The 20,408-nt window shown below is 48.6% G+C and overlaps 2 protein-coding genes and 1 long non-coding RNA gene across 6 annotated transcripts in view; 1 reads left to right on the top strand and 2 right to left on the bottom strand.

The window, feature by feature from the left end:
* LOC118376252 (myc box-dependent-interacting protein 1-like) overlaps positions 1–7,097 on the bottom strand; it is a 48,071-nt gene extending 40,974 nt beyond the window's left edge. The window contains exon 1 of one of the 3 annotated variants that reach the window (XM_052499950.1): positions 6,543–7,097. In XM_052499950.1, coding sequence (XP_052355910.1) covers positions 6,543–6,635 — 93 coding nt within the window. In that variant the 5' untranslated portion in view covers positions 6,636–7,097. The remainder of the gene's footprint in view (positions 1–6,542) is intronic. The other 2 variants (XM_052499952.1, XM_052499951.1) reach the window with 2 other exon arrangements.
* A 487-nt stretch (positions 7,098–7,584) lies between these two features.
* On the bottom strand, positions 7,585–20,222 carry LOC118380473 (indian hedgehog B protein-like). The gene is made up of 3 exons (XM_035767453.2): positions 18,871–20,222; positions 11,172–11,433; positions 7,585–9,013 (listed from the first exon to the last, which is right to left on the bottom strand). The coding sequence occupies exons 1-3, from the start codon at positions 19,168–19,170 to the stop codon at positions 8,292–8,294; spliced, it is 1,284 nt and encodes a 427-aa protein (XP_035623346.2). The 5' UTR covers positions 19,171–20,222; the 3' UTR covers positions 7,585–8,291.
* LOC127916798 (uncharacterized) lies at positions 11,529–16,490 on the top strand. Of its 2 annotated transcripts, none has more exons than XR_008096088.1 (3): positions 11,529–12,184; positions 12,471–12,618; positions 12,977–16,490. It is a non-coding gene; the product is annotated as an uncharacterized LOC127916798 (long non-coding RNA). The 2 variants fall into 2 exon arrangements; XR_008096087.1 differs by lacking the exon at positions 11,529–12,184 and adding an exon at positions 12,249–12,430.
* Positions 20,223–20,408: the final 186 nt, after the last annotated feature.

The raw sequence follows: 20,408 nt of genomic DNA, 5'->3' as shown, positions 1-20,408 counted from the left end.
GGCCTGGTTTACTGTAGTGTCTGTTATAGTGGTGCAGCAGCCTTGGGGCCTGGTTTACTGTAGTGTCTACTGTAGTGGAACAGCAGCCTTGGGGCCTGGTTTACTGTAGTGGTACAGCAGCCTTGGGGACTGGTCTACTGTAGTGTCTACTGTAGTGGAACAGCAGCCTTGGGGCCTGGTTTACTGTAGTGTCTACTGTAGTGGTACAGTAGCCTTGGGGCCTGGTTTACTGTAGTGTTTACTGTAGTGTTTACTGTAGTGGTACAGCAGCCTTGGGGCCTGGTTTACTGTAGTGTCTACTGTAGTGGAACAGCAGCCTTGGGGCCTGGTTTACTGTAGTGTCTACTGTAGTGGTACAGCAGCCTTGGGGCCTGGTTTACTGTAGTGTCTGTTGTAGTGGTGCAGTAGCCTTGGGGCCTGGTCTACTGTAGTGGAACAGCAGCCTTGGGGCCTGGTTTACTGTAGTGTCTGTTGTAGTGGTGCAGTAGCCTTGGGGCCTGGTTTACTGGAGTGGTGCAGCAGCCTTGGGGCCTGGTTTACTGTAGTGTCTACTGTAGTGGAACAGCAGCCTTGGGGCCTGGTTTACTGTAGTGGTGCAGTAGCCTTGGGGCCTAGTTTACTGTAGTGTCTACTGTAGTGGTGCAGTAGCATTGGGGCCTGGTTTACTGTAGTGTCTACTGTAGTGGTGCAGTAGCCTTGGGGCCTGGTCTACTGTCGTGGAACTACAGTCTTGGGGCCTGGTTTACTGTAGTGTCTACTGTAGTGGTGCAGTAGCCTTGGGGCCTGGTCTACTGTAGTGGAACTGCAGTCTTGGGGCCTGGTTTACTGTAGTGGAACAGCAGCCTTGGGGCCTGGTTTACTGTAGTGTCTGTTGTAGTGGAACAGCAGCCTTGGGGCCTGGTTTACTGTAGTGTCTACTGTAGTGGAACAGCAGCCTTGGGGCCTGGTTTACTGTAGTGTCTGTTGTAGTGGTGCAGTAGCCTCGGGGGCCTGGTTTACTGTAGTGGTGCAGACAGACGTCTTATCTTCTGTGACTGAGGTTAGCCTGACCCAATGCCATCAACACAACCAGATAACTACCAGATGGTTTGTTTGACCTCAGGGATCCTGTGATACCTTTATACAGCGTCATCATCCCGAATATTTCTCCCATGAAAACTACTGCCACGCTGTCTAACACCATGGCCAACTGCCACGCTGTCTAACACCATGGCCAACTGCCACGCTGTCTAACACCATGGCCAACTGCCACGCTGTCTAACACCATGGCCAACTGCCACGCTGTCTAACACCATGGCCAACTGCCACGCTGTCTAACACCATGGCCAACTGCCACGCTGTCTAACACCATGGCCAACTGCCACGCTGTCTAACACCATGGCCAACTGCCACGCTGTCTAACACCATGGCCAACTGCCACGCTGTCTAACACCATGGCCAACTGCCACGCTGTCTAACACCATGGCCAACTGCCACGGCCAACTGCCACGCTGTCTAACACCATGCCTCAGATCAGAAGTTACAACCTTCTGGTGGAATGTCTAATGGGGGGGTGCAGCAGGAAGAAACTCTATCCATGACCCCCACCATAAAGAGGACTTGAGTCTTAAAGGGATAGTTAACTTTTCGACCTGAACCACTAACTGATAAACAATTTCCACTAGAATTTCTGCATTCTCCAAATGCTAAAAACATACTAAAGAACCTACAAATAGTTAGGGTGTCTAGGTATGTTGAAAATAATGTACTCTTTAAAAAAAAAATTACAAAGTTTAACAAGAAGTGAACAATATGAGCAGCAGTCTGTCAGGGGGAGTGCAGTGAGGAAGAGGAAATAGCAGGAAGGGGAGGGGCTGTACAGTAGAAGACTGCCAAGGACTTCAAAGAACTCTGGCAGTGATTAAACAACAGGCATGGGGCCCTACTGTAAGCTGTACAGATCATGAGTCCCGGGAGTACATTTCAGGAGTACATTTCAGGAGTACATTTCGTCACAGACTCTTAGCTCGTAGTTGTCGTGAGTTCGGGGTCTCATTCAACATGGTGAGCGAGTCACTACTTCTGTGTCCAGAAGTTCCATACGTTAAGAGGACGGGGAAGTCCCGAGTTCTATTCTTATGCCTTCTAGACTGTCTGCAGCACCTGCTGTGGCAAGGTTGAAACTAAAAGGTCCTAAAGCAATGGTGTCACTATTTCCAGTGATATTCTCCCTCCCGACAACACCTCAAGTATTGACCAGCACATTCTACTCTCCACGTGTCAACCAAGCCCCCCTGAGGTGATGTTCTGACTAACAGAACATCAAAAAGAAAGTTACACACTCATTTCTCCTTGCTGTGGACTGATTCAACCAAGCACCAACCAAGCACCAACCAAGCACCAACCAAGCATTGCAAGACTCATCCAGAGTCTGGATGCAGTTCCATATTCCATAGGGTTGAACTCTATAGCCTCTAGATCTGTCAGTGTAGTATTCAACACAGGAGTTGTTGACAGGCCAAACTGGAGAGTATGTTTTACTGTAGCTGCCCTGAATCAACCAGTTGACTCCACTGACCGAAGGTTGACATTTTAGTCCCGAGGTCAGAGTGTAACAGCCCGACCCCACGTGACGCGCAGAGATGATGTCATGCTACTTTCCACCACCAACTACACTACCAGAAGTAACAGAACGCACAGAAAAATACACAGTCTCTCTCTCTCCCCCTCACACACCCCATTAGGCCTCTCTGGGTCTTAACGAGTTTTACCAGGAGCCAAATGGTTTTACTGTGTGTGTGAGAGAGAGGGACTGTGTGTGATGTATTTTTCTTATCCACTCCCTCTCTCCCCTTCCCCATCTCTCACACCTCTCCTTCCCCAACTCTCTGTCCGTCCCCCCCCTCCCTCTATGATATCTCTCCTTCTCCAACTCTCTGCCCCCCTCACACCTCTCCTTCTCTCTGTCCCCCCCCCCTACGATATCTCTCCTTACCCAGTAGAGAGGAATCCATGGAGAAGGAATCTCCGCTCCAGTGCTAGACACACACAGACACACTCCATTAGGCCTCTCTGGGTCTTAAGTGAGATTTACCAGGAGCCAAACAGGTTTACTGTGTGTGTGTGCTGCAGAAGTGTATCTGTGTGTGTGTGTGTGTGTGTGTGTGTGTGTGTGTGTGTGTGTGTAAAGGTGTGTTCCTCTCCGTCTGCTCTACTAGGCGTTGACAGAGGCCTGAGACATGCCTGCTGCTGCTGACCAGTGTTCAATTTCAGCCCCCCAAAATACCCCCTCAGGCCTGACTGGGATGCCAGTGCCAACCACCACACACAAGATGGAGGCCTTGTGAGCTATTGCTATTCATAGATAACCTCTCTGCTGGACTGGGGGGTTTCAGGGCATGGACAGGTGTGCAGGCAGAACTGTGGTGGAGGGAGGGGGGCAAGCTGAGCCTCAGGGACATGAGGGTGGGGTCTGGGATCTGGGAGGTTTTATCACTATGTGAGTAGCATAGGGTCATAACGGGGGTGGCAGAGGTGCAGAGGTCAGTGTATTCAAAGTGCAGGGGGTGTCGGACTTCTGAATGAGACAGGGGTGGCTGTCAGGTTTCAAAAGGGCACCACCACCACCACCCCATGACCATTCAGACACATCCAGATTCCCCAGGAGGAATTCTCCTGTCATGCTTTACTGCATGGGTCATTATTGGGCTGCTCGTTGTGTCTACCCTCAGAGGGCGCAGGCTGGCATGACATCACTATGACAACCACGATGGACACCCAGTGACAGCGTCCGCTAGATTCCTCCGCTCCGTCCACTGGTGAAACTTCAGGTCAGTCACTAGGGAGGGGTTAGCCAATAGCTAGCCAGAAACTACAAAGTGGAATCTAAATGTGACCACCAGCCATACAGACAGAGTTACTGGTCAGAGAAGACAGCTGGTGGCAGGGTGAAGGGGTGGGACAGAGTTACTGGTCAGAGAAGACAGCTGGTGGCAGGGTGAAGGGGTGGGACAGAGTTACTGGTCAGAGAAGACAGCTGGTGACAGGGTGAAGGGGTGGGACAGAGTTACTGGTCAGAGAAGACAGCTGGTGGCAGGGTGAAGGGGTGGGACAGAGTTACTGGTCAGAGAAGACAGCTGGTGGCAGGGTGAAGGGGTGGGACAGAGTTACTGGTCAGAGAAGACAGCTGGTGACAGGGTGAAGGGGTGGGACAGAGTTACTGGTCAGAGATGACAGCTGGTGGCAGGGTGAAGGGGTGGGACAGAGTTACTGGTCAGAGAAGACAGCTGGTGGCAGGGTGAAGGGGTGGGACAGAGTTACTGGTCAGAGAAGACAGCTGGTGGCAGGGTGAAGGGGTGGGACAGAGTTACTGGTCAGAGAAGACAGCTGGTGGCAGGGTGAAGGGGTGGGACAGAGTTACTGGTCAGAGAAGACAGCTGGTGACAGGGTGAAGGGGTGGGACAGCTGGTGGCAGTTACTGGTCAGAGAAGACAGCTGGTGGCAGGGTGAAGGGGTGGGACAGAGTTACTGGTCAGAGAAGACAGCTGGTGACAGGGGGGTGGTCAGGAACAGAGACTGGTCAGAGATGACAGCTGGTGGCAGGGTGAAGGGGTGGGACAGAGTTACTGGTCAGAGAAGACAGCTGGTGACAGGGTGAACAGGTTACTGGTCAGAGATGACAGCTGGTGACAGGGTGAAGGGGTGGGACAGAGTTACTGGTCAGAGAAGACAGCTGGTGAAGGGGTGGGACAGGGTCAGAGAAGACAGCTGAAGGGGTGGGACAGAGTTACTGGTCAGAGAAGACAGCTGGTGACAGGGTGAAGGGGTGGGACAGAGTTACTGGTCAGAGATGACAGCTGGTGGCAGGGTGAAGGGGTGGGACAGAGTTACTGGTCAGAGGGTGAAGGGGTGGGACAGAGTTACTGGTCAGACAGCAGAGTTACTGGTCAGAGAAGACAGCTGGTGGCAGGGTGAAGGGGTGGGACAGAGTTACTGGTCAGAGATGACAGCTGGTGGCAGGGTGAAGGGGTGGGACAGAGTTACTGGTCAGAGAAGACAGCTGGTGACAGGGTGAAGGGGTGGGACAGAGTTACTGGTCAGAGATGACAGCTGGTGGCAGGGTGAAGGGGTGGGACAGAGGGGGAAAATACATTTCTGGCTTTCTCACTCTAATAGCCGAGCGATGGATGAGACTTGAAAGTATGGTAACAAGAATAGTGGCTATGATGTTGAGGAATGAGATGGTTAATGAGGGTGGGGACAGAAACATTCAAGTTTTTCAGGTGAGGGTAACAAGGAAGTGATTCAAACGTTGCTTCCCCGCTTGAGAAGCGTAAACTCAGACAGAGCTCATTCCGGGAGAACTCATTCCCGATAATACAACTCCTTTTACTTTTTTGTTTACGTTTCAAGTTATCGATTTCATTCAGGGATTAATTCAATCTCCTGAAATAGCTCTACTGCTGACTTGGGGATGAAGGTTAATGCCAGAAGACTCCAGGTCAAAGGTCAAACCAGGAGGGTTGGCAAGCACTCTCCCAAACACACGTATGCACTGTATGTATACACATTATCAGACGGACAAACACACAAGAAAGCCAAGTCGCACTCAGCCAGTCTGTTTCCATCCCTACTCCCCATCCTCGGGGCCAAGCATCTATCCATAGATTGTCATTCCAAACCAAATAGACAGGAGTGGGATTGCCATTCCTATAATGAGGACATGACAGGAAGTGACCATGTGGATTTGTAGACAAGCCTGTACTCCAACGGAAACTGAGGTGTCCCACTGTGGTAAACGAGAGCTGAAGAGAAGACCCAGGTCTGTCTGTTCCATGGTTTATTTCCCCCTTGCAGTTGACTGAGCTTCCTGTATGCCAGAGTCTGGTGTTGTTGTGGTCGTTAATTCCCAAGGGTTTAGGCAAAGAGTCATCCGACTAGACAACATTTCCTGCCTGCTTCACTTGGGAGAAGTTTGGCTTTAGAAAGCAGAAAGTCTCCTTAAAATGTTATTCTGACACTATCATGTAATTACTTATATAATTAATAATCGTGCTCACAATTTCAAACTTCACTCAGTGAGGATATTTCCAGGACTAGACACAAAAGTAAAAAACATTTTAAAAAAACTGGTCAAACAAAACAGTAAGTTTAGGAATACCCTCCACTTCACTGAGAGATAGGCTAGGCTACACTAACATCCTACTGTAACAGTGTACAATGTAACACATGCATTGTAAGAAAGTAGTTATTTGGACAGAACAAAGACAACCGGTTAGAAAAATAAGCATGCGTGTGGATGCAATTTAATTTGTCAACGCATTCGGCTCTTCCTGCAATAACCCAACCCCCTGCTGCCTGTCAAAACTAACGGGTTAGATTCACAAATGGGGCCGAGAACGCAAATAGAAATAGCGGAGCGGGCTTGACATTTAGATGGAAAGCTGGGTGTAGAACTGGACAGCCACAGTACCCAGTTGAATGCACTCTGTGCGGTTTCAATTGAGAGAAAAAAACGTGGTGTGAAAGTGGGTAACAGTTCACGTCTCAGTCTACCTGCTTACCTTTTCTTGCGCTCTGCTAAGTCTTTTCTGCATGCTGGTGGCCAGTTTCCCAGTGTTGATCCCTTTCCCCGTTTTCCCCTGCTCCTCAGCCATTTTACCGTTCTTTACTGCTCCGAATCCCCAATTAACAGCTATGCGATGTAAACTGGTGTGAGGAAAGAAAGGGACAGAACTTGTCGAACAGGAGGCAGGATATGGGCGGATGCGAGGGACTCCCCAGGACTCCGTGCTGCGTAAAAGCCCTCGATAACCGTGTGGGTAGCGCGTAATTGTAATCCCGATGACTGTTTCTGAAAGGTGCAACACGTAATCTAATAAACTAGTTTAACAACATAGTCCCACGTGTAAAAACAAAGAAAAAAATAACTTTTTGGCAATTGACGCTGCAAAAAGCGAATTGACGCAGCAAAGATCCGAAAATCGTCCTTCTTGCTCGTCAGTCAATTGATGAGCTTTTGGTCCGTTAAGGAGCGATTAAATTTCCCCTCTGCTCGTCCATCCTCTTAAAGGCACAGTAGTTAACACTTATTAGCCGACTCGCCAACTGTTATGGGTGCAACCGGTGTGTGGGGGTTGCTGCTGCGAATAGACTTCTACTTTATCATTTCATTGAATCATATGAAGTATTTTTAACAGTCTACCATCTATGATTTAAAACAGTTTTATAATCTGAGAGAAAGTAGGCCATCTGTAGGCTACATTTTGTTACATAACGTCGTGGCCACAAAATGTAATCGTTATCATATTTGTATTCTGCGTCTTGGTTTGAATGGGATTCACCGATGCAGTGTAGAGTTACATTGAGATCATAGAAGCGTATTATCACGTGGAATTGTCCATCACCCTCGTACCGTATCATTGTCTACCAGTAGATGGCAGTGAGAGAAAGCTGTGCCAAGACTTAAGAAAACAACCATCTTAAATGCTTTATGAAGCCTTCATATAACTTTTATGGCTTCAGCCTTTAAAGTTGTTGCTTGGGTTCATATCTACAGCAAAGATAGTTACAATGTTGCGATTTATAATAGAAAACAAAACCAGGAGCATTTACATAATATTTAATTTCAAAAAATAAATCTTTAAATATCTCATTATACATAATATTAAATCATAAATATTTCAGACATCGCTTTAATAAAATACAGTAAATGTTGCCTTAAAATATCATACCTCTAGATATGTTCTATACATGAAGCCTATACTTTCCTTCAGTTGCCAAGTTGCGACATCATAGTTGTGTCGTGTTACGGACATCTTACTTTGAAGCAATCAAAAAAGATCAAAAAAGAAAATGCTTTAGATGTTCTTCTTAATGGTAGCTTGATTTCAATGAGACACCTCTCAATGTTAAATAAAACAAACTCTCTCCCCTTTAGAAACGATGGTCTCACCACAGACACGACCAGGTCCACCTGTCCTATCTGTGTGAAGAGGACACACCCATTGTTAGTTTTTCCTCAGGGGTCACAATGATTTGTATACTATGGTGTGAGAGAACACATATTGTCTGTCTGTCCAGATTCATTCTTGGCACAATCTCCTCTCTCCAATGAAATAGGCGTGGTCAGTTATCAAGCCCCACCCTTTTCCTGAGAGTCCGCCCTCTGCATCAGTGTGCTAGACTCGAGAACAAGGTAAACTCCGCCCATTTATAGTCAGGTCCAATGGGGCATCAGTCCAGTGGGTCATCTGGTCTGTATATCTCCCAACCAAGCCAGTTACATTACTTCCTCTTCCCCATCTAGAGTCTCACCTCCCTGGGTCAGCCAGTCCCCAGGGATGGAAGTGTCCAGAGTCCAGCAGCAGACTACCTATCCAGTACAGTAACTGGGAGTACCAGTGAACCCCGGTGTCTCCAAAATGTCCGCCAGCAGAGCCAGTCCAACGGTGCAGCAGGCGGAGCGGGGCGAAGGCCCAGTGGGCGAGGTCATGCCCGTCCACCACCGCGTAGCACGATGCCACCATGCCGTTCACCGACAGCGTCCCATGGCGGGTGAGGGGCGCAAACACACCCTTGTCCTCCTGCACACTCACCCGGGAGATGCGCGAGAGATGCCCCACGCCTTTTCTCCCCTCCTCCCCCTTTCCAACCCCCTCCCCAGACACTGTGGTTAGCACACACTGTCCCGGCTGCGCGTCGCTGGCGTATACTGTCCTCATACTACCAGGAGTTGGCTCCGCCCCTTCAGAGCAGTTTCCCTTGGACACGAACAGCAGGTGGGCAGCGGTGAGTGACAGGCTAACCCCGCCTTCTGTCTCAATGGTGTAGAATTCCTTCCGGGTTGCGGGGTCGCGGTCCAGGAAGGTGAGGACCTCGCTGTAAACGAGCTCTCCGCTGCCGTCGCTCCCTGAAGAGGCGAGGACTCGCTCACCCGGCTGCAGGTCCTGGATCAACCTTTGACCCCCGTCCTCTAGGGTCACCCACGCCCCTCCCGGAAAACACCCCCCTGATTTAGCGGCAACGGAGTGCTCTGAGAGAGAGAGAGAGAGAGAGGTTGTGAAACAATGCATTCTGTGAGGTGGGTAGGTACACAGTAAGTCTGAGAGAGAGAGGTTGTGAAACAATGCATTCTGTGAGGTGGGTAGGTACACAGTAAGTCTACGCATAGCAAATATATTCCGGCCTTTAAATAAATATTAGCTTCTTTATTTCCGTCTACTCCACAGAAAAGAACAAAAGCTGGCTGAAAGATTAAAACTGCTATTTGAATGTGTGTGTGTGTGTTTCTATCCCTCAGTTTGTGTGTCTAAGTCTGTGTTCATTTGTGTTTTAAGGTGCTGAACTTGATGTGGTACGTTGGGACTGTGTCAAGTCTATCTACACAAATATTTGTGCAAGGTAGGACCAAGGCCAGGTCCAGCCAAGTGATCGGAGAATCAGGAAGTGGAGGTTAATCATCTGTGGACTGAGACGCCGCCCACTGCACCAACATAACCTCAAACTCCACATCATCTCCAATGTATGGTGTAACATGCCATGTTGTTCAGGGGTGAAGTTTCCTCTAGGCACAGGTCTAGAATCAGCTTCCGTCCCCCCAATCATAAGCTCCATTAGTGGGGAAAATACAAAACTGACCCAAGATCAGCATCTAGGGGCACCTTCTTGGTAAATCATTCTTCTTCTTCTTCATTCGACTTTCCAGTCCTGAATGTAGTAGGGCTCTGGTTGGGTAGCGCTCCCTTGTGGGCTCTTTGTATTGGTGTCAGTTTTTGGGTCCCCCACTCAGTTTTATTTGACCTTTTATTTAACTAGGCAAGTCACTAAGAACAAATTCTTATTTTCAATGACGGCCTAGAAACAGCCTTGTTCAGGGGCAGAACCACAGATTTTTACCAAATTCAAATTCATTTTTTCTTGCAACCTTTCGGTTACTAGTCCAACGTTCTAACCACTAGGCTACCTACCACCCCGCCCCTCAGTAAGTGTTAGAATGGAGTTTCAAGGAAGCCTTGGTATTATGATGTCACTTGTAGCAGCAGATGAGACTTCTTGGTCTATGAAGAGATGTCTTTCTTGAGTGGTTTTTCTTTTTCAGTTTGAGGTTTCAGTTTGGGAAAAAAAAAAATGGCGCCCGGTGCCGTCTTCCGATCAAGTCAAGGACTGGTGACTCGCAACCCGATCTGGGTAGGAAAGACAGAAGGAACAGAGGAAAAATAAATAAAGAGAGGATAGAGGGAAAATAAATAGAGAGAGGATAGAGGGAAAAGATCATTTCAGGCACCACGTAGTACAAGAGAAGACTCTGTCTCTGTTCTATTCTGTGTTCTATACCGTTCCCCTGACAACCAAATCAGTCCTGAACAAGGATCATCGCTTAGCTACACTACTAACGTCTGTGGCTTTATCAATGAGGCTACATCAATGGAGAAAGAAGAAGCAGAAGAGAGACACAAAGTAAACTGAAGCAACGCTGAGCACCAACATATTGCCGCAGCATAACATGCCAGTAACATAAGGGAATCATTTCTAGCAAAAGGGTGGTTGTGAGTGAGTGACCACATAAAGTTGCAGTAGCTACCTCTCCCTTAATGGTGAGTCACTCTACTGATCCTAATGTAAGCTTTAAGCAACAATGGACAGGCCAGGTCATAGATGGGTCAAGAGACAGTTGCGGTGAAGAGGGTTAGAAGGGGTTAGGGAAGAAGCTGAGAAGTCAGTCACCCAAAGCGGCTGTATGTCCCTCTAGCTGTGAACCCCCCCCAAAAAAAGCAGGCGTCCGTTTTGATTTGATCCATAGTGACGACGTGGCCACTGTTGAAGGGCGTCTTCAAGTGGTTCAGTGTTATGTTTAGTAAGGAATGTAGAGGTGATGCTGTCCCTCCTCTGCTAAGTGTCCAATGTGTGTCCAGTTAAGGTGAAGGCAGTCAAAAACCCTCTCAAATCATTCACTGTGTATCAAATCATTCACTATCCATATTTTCACTATTATCACGTACCGAGAAAGAGTGAGAGGTTGTTTTTTGTTCATTAGTGGCAGTTAGGTGAAACAGACGTCCATGCACAGTGTGTTACTGCTACATCCTCCTTTCTCCTTCCTCCGGTCTCTCTCTGATGCTTGTTCAATCTCCCTCTCCCCTTCAGCCCTCTTTCCCTCCCCTCCTTCCTGCCCCTCTCTCTCCGTCTCTCACCAGACTTCACACTGCAGTGCACGTGGGCCTTGGACTCGTAGTAGACCCAGTCGAAGCCGGCCTCAACTGCCAGTCGAGCCAACATGGCGTACTTGTTGCGGTCGCGGTCAGAGGTCGTGATGTCGACCGCCCGTCCCTCGTAGTGGAGCGACTCCTCAGAATGGTGGCCGTCCTCGTCCCAGCCCTCTGTGACCCGGAGGCGCACCCCCGGCCACAGGTTCATCACCGAGATGGCCAGAGAGTTCAGCTTGTCCTTGCAGCGCTGCCCGAGAGGGAGGGAGGGAGGGGGGAAGGGAGGAGAGAGAGAGAGAGAGAGAGAGAGAGAGAGAGAGAGAGAGAGAGAGAGAGAGAGAGAGAGAGAGAGAGAGAGAGAGAGAGAGAGAGAGAGAGACAGGAGTGTTAGAGTTGTGGGGTGAATCTACATGTGTCAGTGTGTAATAAAGTGCATTTATAACAGTTCATGGACTTAAAATGGCTGAAATAATGATTACACATCCATCTCAATGTGGTCCACAGCTCTTTCTCAATGGTCTTTCCTTGATTCCTTGTGTCTTCTTTTCTCACCTCCTGCTCAAAAGGCATTGGAGGAGAAGATCAAAAAGTCCAGACACAAGCATTCGAGGACAGCCAATTGAGAAAGAACCCTGGTGCAAGAGCTATCCATCAGGCATCCCCCCCAGCCAACCAATGTAGAATCCTGGGGCTGTTCAACAAACTAGCCACCCCACCACAGAAGGCCCCACTCCTCAACACCACCCCCCCTGCATCTGGCCAGCAGACAATGCCCCCCTACAGTCTCATCAGCCTGGGTGTTTGCTCTCTGTGGCGAGAGAGGAGGCTGAGAGTCTAAGTTAGGGACCGGAGAAATGGTGGAGAGGTAGGTGGGATAGGATGGAGAGGTAGGTGGGATAGGGTGGAGAGGTAGGTGGGATAGGGTGGAGAGGTAGGTGGGATAGGGTGGAGAGGTAGGTGGGATAGGGTGGAGAGGTAGGTGGGATAGGGTGGAGAGGTAGGTGGGATAGGGTGGATAGGTGGGATAGGGTGGAGGGTAGGTGGGATAGGGTGGATAGGGTGGAGAGGTAGGTGGGATAGGGTGGAGAGGTAGGTGGGATAGGGTGGAGAGGTAGGTGGGATAGGGTGGAGAGGTAGGTGGGATAGGGTGGAGAGGTAGGTGGGATAGGGTGGAGAGGTAGGTGGGATAGGGTGGAGAGGTAGGTGGGATAGGGTGGAGAGGTAGGTGGGATAGGGTGGAGAGGTAGGTGGGATAGGGTGGAGAGGTAGGTGGGATAGGGTGGAGAGGTGGGATAGGGTGGAGTGGTAGGTGGGATAGGGTGGAGAGGTAGGTGGGATAGGGTGGAGAGGTAGGTGGGATAGGGTGGAGAGGTAGGTGGGATAGGGTGGAGAGGTAGGTGGGATAGGGTGGAGAGGTAGGTGGGATAGGGTGGAGGTGGGATAGGGTGGAGAGGTAGGTGGGATAGGGTGGAGAGGTAGGTGGGATAGGGTGGAGATAGGGTGGGATAGGGTGGAGAGGTAGGTGGGATAGGGTGGAGAGGTAGGTGGGGATAGGGTGGAGGTAGGTGGTAGGGTGGAGGGTGGGATAGGGTGGAGGTAGGTGGGATAGGGTAGGTAGGTGGGATAGGGTGGAGAGGTAGGTGGGATAGGGTGGAGAGGTAGGTGGGATAGGGTGGATGGGAGGGGGATGGAGAGGTAGGTGGGATAGGGTGGGATAGGGTGGAGAGGTAGGTGGGATAGGGTGGAGGTAGGTAGGTGGGATAGGGTGGAGAGGTAGGTGGGATAGGGTGGAGAGGTAGGTGGGATAGGGTGGAGAGGTAGGTGGGATAGGGTGGAGTGGTAGGTGGGATAGGGTGGAGAGGTAGGTGGGATAGGGTGGAGAGGTAGGTGGGATAGGGTGGAGAGGTAGGTGGGATAGGGTGGAGAGGTAGGTGGGATAGGGTGGAGAGGTAGGTGGGATAGGGTGGAGAGGTAGGTGGGATAGGGTGGAGAGGTAGGTGGGATAGGGTGGAGAGGTAGGTGGGATAGGGTGGAGAGGTAGGTGGGATAGGGTGGAGAGGTAGGTGGGATAGGGTGGAGAGGTAGGTGGGATAGGGTGGAGAGGTAGGTGGGATAGGGTGGAGAGGTAGGTGGGATAGGGTGGAGAGGTAGGTGGGATAGGGTGGAGAGGTAGGTGGGATAGGGTGGAGAGGTAGGTGGGATAGGGTGGAGTGGTAGGTTGGGGTGAGGTTAGGGGGGTATTGGGGTAGAGGGGTGGTGTGAAGTTAGAGGGTATTGGACAGGATGATAGAGGGAGACGTGGGTATGAACAGTCAGCCAATGCAGCTCTCCCCAAACTTGGGTCTGGTGAGGGTGAGCAAATAGAGGGTGAGAGGTCCTATTGAGGGCCCTGAGGGTGTTGGACGTTCCCTAGTCACCCACACAAACCAAGCACACACACACCAAGCACACCACACACACACACGCACCAAGCACACACACTTGCCCTCAGATCACCTAAAGCTAAATTTGTCATTATTTGTTGTCACCATCTCATTCACAATAGGATACATGACACTACTTTACGGAGATAACTGTGAACAGAGCAGGGTCTTCAAATCTCATCCTATATGAGGTCCGGACTACTGCTGGTTCTCTCTTCTACCTGATAATGAATTGCACTCACCTGGTGTCCCAGGTCTAAATCATTCCCTGATTAGAGGGGAAGAATAGAAAAAAAGCAACAGAACTGGCTTGGAGGTCCAGATTACAATGAGGGACATGTAGACAGTGTGACATATAGCTAATGTACAAAACATTAGGTACACCTATATGTACACAGTGGTAGGTGTATTATATCTATATATATATATATATACACACATATAAACTGAGTGTACAAAACATTAGGTACACCTATATGTACACAGTGAATTTGGAAGGTATTCAGACCCCTTGACTTTATTCACATTTTGTTACGTTACAGCCTTATTCTAAAATGTATTTTACATTGTTTTCCCCTCATTGATCTACACACAGTACCCTATAAAACAGAAATACCTTATTGACATAAGTATTCACTCTCTTTGCTGTGAGTTGAGCTCAGGTGTATCCGTTTTCCATTGATCATCCTTGAGATGTTTCTACAACTTGGAGTCCACCTGTGGTAAATTCAATTGATTGGACATGATTTGGAAAGGCACACACCTGTTTATATAAGGTCCCACAGTTGACAGTGCATGTCAGAGCAAAAACCAAGCCTTGAGGTTGAAGGAATTGTCCGTAGAGCTCCGAGATAGGATTGTGTCGAGGCACAGATCTGCTGAAGGGTTCCAAAAAAATGTCTGCAGCATTGAAGGTCCCCAAGAACACAGTGGCCTCCATCATTCTTAAATGGAAGAAGTTTGGAACCACCAAGACTCTTCCTTGAGCTGGCCGCCCAGCCAAACTGAGAAATCAGGGGAGAAGGGGCTTGGTCAGGGAGGTGACCAAGAACCCGATGGTCAATCTGACAGAGTTCCAGAGTTCCTCTGTGGAGATGGTTGTCCTTATGGAAGGTTCTCCCATCTCTGCAGCACTCCACCAATCAGGCCTTTATGATAGAGTGGCCAGATGGAAGCCACTCCTCATTAAAAGGAACATGTCAGGACGCTTAGAGTTGCCAAAAGACACCTAAAGACTCTCAGACCATGAGAAACAAGATTCTCTGTTCTGATGAAACCAAGATTGAACCCAAGCGCATTGTCTGGAGGAAACCTGGCACCATCCCTACGGTGAAGCATGCTCATGGCAGCATCATGCTGTGGGGATGTTTTTCAGCGCCAGGGACTGGGAGACTAGTCAGGATTGAGAGAAAGATGAACAAAGCAAAGTACAGAGAGATCCTTGATGAAAACCTGCCCCAGAGTGCTCAGGATCTCAGACTGGGGTGAAGGTTCATCTTCCAACAGGACAACGACCCTAACCACACAGCCAAGACAACACAAGGGTGTATTTGGGACAAGTCTCTGAATGTCCTTGAGTGGCCCAGCCAGAGCCCGGACTTGAACCCGTTTTAACATCTCTGGAGAGTCCTGAAATTGGCTGTGCAGCGACGCTCCCGATCTAACCGAACAGAGCTTGAGAGGATCTGCAGAGAACAATGGGTGAAACTCCCCAAATACAGGTGTGCCAAGCTTGTAGCGTCATACCCAAGAAGACTCAAGGCAGTAATCACTGCCAAAGGTGCTTCAACAAAGTACTGAGTAAAGGGTATGAATACTTGTGAAAATGTGATATTTCAGATTATTTTTATGAATTTGCAAACATTTCTAAAAACCTATTTTTGCTTTGTCATTATGGGTTATTGTGTGTAGATTAATGAGGAAAAAAACAATTTAATCAATTTTAGAATAAGGCTGTAATGTAACAAAATGTGGAAAAAGTCACGGAGTCTGAATACTTTCCGAATGTAGTGTATACACTACCATTCAAAAGTTTGTGGTCACATAAATGTCCTTGTTTTTTAAAGAAAAGCTCATTTTTTGTCCATCAAATTGATCAGAAATACAGTGTAGACATTGTTAATGTTGTAAATGAGTATTGTAGCTGGAAACGGCTGATTTTTTATGGAATATCTACATAGGCGTACAGAGGCCCATTATCAGCAACCATCACTCCTGTGTTCCAATGGCACTTTGTTTAAGCTAATCCAAGTTTATAATTTTAAAAGGCTAATTGATCATTAGAAAACCCCTTTGCAATTATGTTAGCACAGCTGAAAATTGTTGTCCTGATTAAAGAAGCAAAAGAACTGGCCTTCTTTAAACTAGTTGAGTATCTGGAGCATCAGAATATGTAGGTTCGATAACAGGCTCAAAATGGCCAGAAACAAGGAACTTTCTTCTGAAACTCATCAGTCTATTCTTGTTCTAAGAAATGAAGTCTATTCCATGCGAGAAATTGTCAAGAAACTGAAGATCTCGTACAATGCTGTGTACTACTCCCTTCACAGAACATTTCAAACTGGCTCTAACCAGAATAGAAAGAGTGGGAGGCCCCTGCACAACTGAGCAAAAGGACAAGTATATTAGAATGTCTAGTTTGAGAAACAGATGCCTCACATGTCCTCAACTGGCAGCTTCATTAAATAGTATCCACAAAACACCAGTCTCAACATCAACAGTGAAGAAGCGACTCCGGGACACTGGCCTTCTAGGCAGAGCTCCTCTGTCCAGTGTCTGTGTTCTTTTGCCCATCTTAATCTTTTCTTTTTATTGGCCTGTCTGAGATATGGCTTTTTCTTTGCAACTCTGCCTAGAATGCCAGCATGCTGGAGTCACCTCTTCATGGTTGACATTGAGACTGGTGTTTTGCAGGTACTATTTAATGAAGCTGCCAGTTGAGGACTTGTGAGGTGTCTGTTTCTCAAACTAGACACTGTAATGTACTTGTCCTCTTGCTCAGTTGTGCCCCGGGGTCTACACATACATACATACATACATACCACACTGAGTGTATGAAACATTAGAAACACCTTCCTAATATTGAATTTCCCCCCTTTTGCCCTCAGAACAGCCTCAATTTATCGGGCATGGACTCTACAAGGTGTGGAACGGACTGAAACAGGGATGCTGGCCCATGTTGACTCCAATGCTTCCTTCAGTTGTGTGAAGTTGGCTGGATGTCCTTTGGGTGGTGGACCACTCTTGATACACACTGGAAGCTGTTGAGCTTTGCAGTTTTTGACACTCAAACCAGTGTGCCTGGCACCTCCTACCATACAATATTCAAAAGGTATGTAAATCTTTTGTCTTGCCCATTCACCCTCTGAATTTCACACATACACAATCCATGACTCAATTGTCTCCTCCCCTCATCGACACTGATTGAAGTGGATTTAACAAGTGACATCAATTAGTGATCATAGCTTTGGCCTAGATTCACCTGGTCAGTCTGTCAAGGAAACAGCAGGTGTTCATAATGTTTTGTACACTCAGTGTATGTATTCTACCGCATGATTTCTATTAAGTGGAGACATAGGCAGAGGCACTGCCACTCTCGGCCAACTGCACAGCTAAACTCGGGCTAGATTGGTAGTGGCCCCTCTAGGTTACAATAATATTTTGACACCATGCGTCTTTTACGTGTTGCATTTGGGTAGGTTTAGGCTATTAGTTTGGCCAATGTTGTATTTCAAAATCTATGTATGGTGTTCTAACTTATTTTTCCATGTCGGTCCTCTCAGTTTCACCGGGATAAGAATAGCTCATTGCAGAGTCCCAATAGATGCCTTTTCACAGAGTGGTGTGGATTTTAACATCAAATTTTTTCCTCTGCGGTCGCAGACACGAACTCGAGTCCATAAATCAGTCGATTAATTTTGTTGGTTTTACTTTCAAGGTACAGATCGACGGGGTTTCTGTAGGCGCGGTTTCGCACTGACCACGAGCTACACAAACATTCGATGTCGAGTTGACAACACGTGCCTGTGCAGTGTGCACACCTATGGCTTCAGACGCTGAACAGTCACGTCTGTATGCGCGCTCCAGTGCCACTCGCGGGCAGGCAAGTCACCACCGCTGATTTAAAAATAAGAGGCGAAAAATGTGTATAATTAAGTCTTGAATGCATGTGAAGTGGACTATTTTTGCACATGTGCTTCAAAAACAAACAGAAAAATAACACAAAATGGTGAAAAACAAACAGGAGGTTGTCTCCTGTGGCAGGCGGCGGCGGTCGCGCTCGGAGCACATAAATTGTGCGCAAGTCAAGTTAAACGCGCAGCCCTGTGTGTTTGTGTGCGCTTGGAGCGAGGTGACAGCTAACAACCCGAGTGAGATCTGGCACTCTGTTTCCACATGGGGGACATAAATGCTCGCCTTTCAGAGGAAGCCCGTGGTCACAAGAGGCAGATATAAATACTTTATTCCTAGGGAATTGAAGTCAAATAAATTCCACTCTCGGAACCACATCAATGAGCGTGTCGTAAAAAGTCTGACAGTCCAAAAGGCGACCGTTAACTCTGGCCAGTCAGGCTTAAACGAACTGTAAACATTTGCATATGCACCGAGTCAGGCTCTGACCAAGTTGGACGATTGGGTGTTTTTCCCCAAAAATGTAAAAACAGAAGACATAGTGTTTTAATTACATGCTTCCACTATTCCGTACTTTTATAGAAGGGGTTGCGTTATAAGGTTTGTTGCAGCTGCCCAGCTTTACGCATGCGGCAGCCCCAATTTAAATGAACTCCACATATCTCATGTGATGCTATTTCAGCTCTGCACGAAAAATGTTGGAACCAACCATCAGACCAGTTATTGGAGCCGCCAGTCCAACTTTTACTGATGTCCTGCGGGTGACCTGATGAGGGCCAGACTGGCAAACCTCTCCATATCCCAATACCATTCTGAGTCACCCTCCATATCTATTATGTTGCCAACAATACGCTCTTTGGATTGCGTGACTCAAGCACGTTGTGCAAATACGCACTCTGTAATCAGTGCTGAGCACTGCTCCTGGCCAGGAAACCAAAGTCAATAACACGGCATCGATAAGACAGGTCCACGGGTTTAAAGGCTGTACAAAGTACAAGAGGTAGGCTTTAGGGAGCTACCCAATCCCACATAAAAGTGTCCCAAGTGCAGATGTGTTTGACATGGCCAATGAAGCATGATATCACATTAGGGCTTTACGAATCTAGTCTATCCAGGGTCTAGGCTAGTCTTACCTGTGTCATCATCCGGTCTGCACCTGTGTTCTCTTCATCTTTAAATATGATGTCAGGGTTATAGTTCGGGGTCAGCTCTTTGAAGCGCTCCGAGTTCCGTGTTATTTTCCCCTCATATCGACCACTCGCACCTAGTGTCTTCTCCGCTACGTTAGGGCTGAACTGCTTGTAGGCAAGTGGCGCAAGCTTCCTCGGTGACCTCCTCTTGCCATATCCCCTTCCTGGCCCGCAGCCCTCGCTGACCTGCGAGAGAATCACTGCGCACCCGGCGAGGCACACCACGAGCCTGGGGAGTAGCATTCCACTCACCCACGCCAACGGACACCCCAAATGGAGGTGACAGAAAAATGTCACTGATCAATTTAAAACACCTCCTCCCCCTGGTCGCTGCTTATCTCCTTTCACAGGGTACAAGAGGGGGAGGAGGACAGTTACAAATTAATCACCAAGTCCCCAAAACTCGCCATATCCCGGCGCGCAAAAAGACGCTGCGCTACTGGAGATGGAGTACAGCGCCGGCGTCTTTTAAAACCCCAGGTAAGATCCCCTATAATAAAGTACCGGCGCGTTCAGCTGCTCCTCTCACGGTGAACGTCTCGTCTCACAGTTCAAGCGGAGACACGCGCATAAATAGGGAAAAATCGTTTTTCTTGGCAGACAGGTTCAAAGCCGTTCCCTTAGCTGTGAGAAACGTCCCTCAGTCAGACAGGCCCCGGTGCGCAGACTGACTGGGCTTTTTGCGTAGCGGTCAAAGGGTGTCCCCGCAGCGGTTTTCCTGCCACTCGGCTTGGCTCTCAATGCGTGGCCTGTGGTGCAAGACTCTCAGCTCAACTGGAAATGGAAGAGTTCCGAAAGATCAGATGCCGTGGAGGAGACCGCGCCCTGCCAGTCCTGCCCTCTGTCCCGTCCCAGCCTACCTCTCCTCCCATCTGGTTAGCCCGGCCGAGCCATTTCACTTTATTGCCCACACGCTCGGCTCTTTCTGCTCAACGCCACTGTGCTAGACAAACAACAGCCTACAGCCGTCTAGACTCGCGCACACACCGATACTGTCCTTTGGACCCGTGTGATTATCTTGAACTCATAACCTGGTGAAAGACACGCGCCCCCTCCTCCAGAATATTGTTAATGCGAACATAATTGATTCGCCCTCAGTAAGAAGCGCGGTAATTGCCGCATGCATGTCCGATTTCATTAAGGGAGACAGTCAGGACATCCAAAACCCGTCAACGACTCCTGTACCCTCACCGTGTTCACCCCTTTGCTGCTATAACAGCCTCCACTCTTCTGGGAGGGCTTTCTACTAGATGCTGGAACATTGCTGCGGGGATGTGCTACCATTCAGCCACAAGAGCATTAGTGAGGCAGGGCACTGATGTTAGGCGATTAAGCCCTGCTCGCAGTCAGTGTTCCAATTCATCCCAAAGGTGTTCGATGGGGTTGAGGTCAGGGCTCTGTGCAGACCAGTCAAGTTCATCCACACCAACCTCGACAAACCATTTCTGTATGAACCTCTTTGTGCACATGGGCATTGTCAT

This window comes from Oncorhynchus keta, chromosome 37, assembly GCF_023373465.1.
Source record: "Oncorhynchus keta strain PuntledgeMale-10-30-2019 chromosome 37, Oket_V2, whole genome shotgun sequence".
Classification (NCBI taxonomy): Eukaryota; Metazoa; Chordata; class Actinopteri; order Salmoniformes; family Salmonidae; genus Oncorhynchus; species Oncorhynchus keta.
The sequence above is the reverse complement of the archived record's forward strand: the minus strand, read 5'-3'. Positions and strand labels throughout refer to the sequence as shown.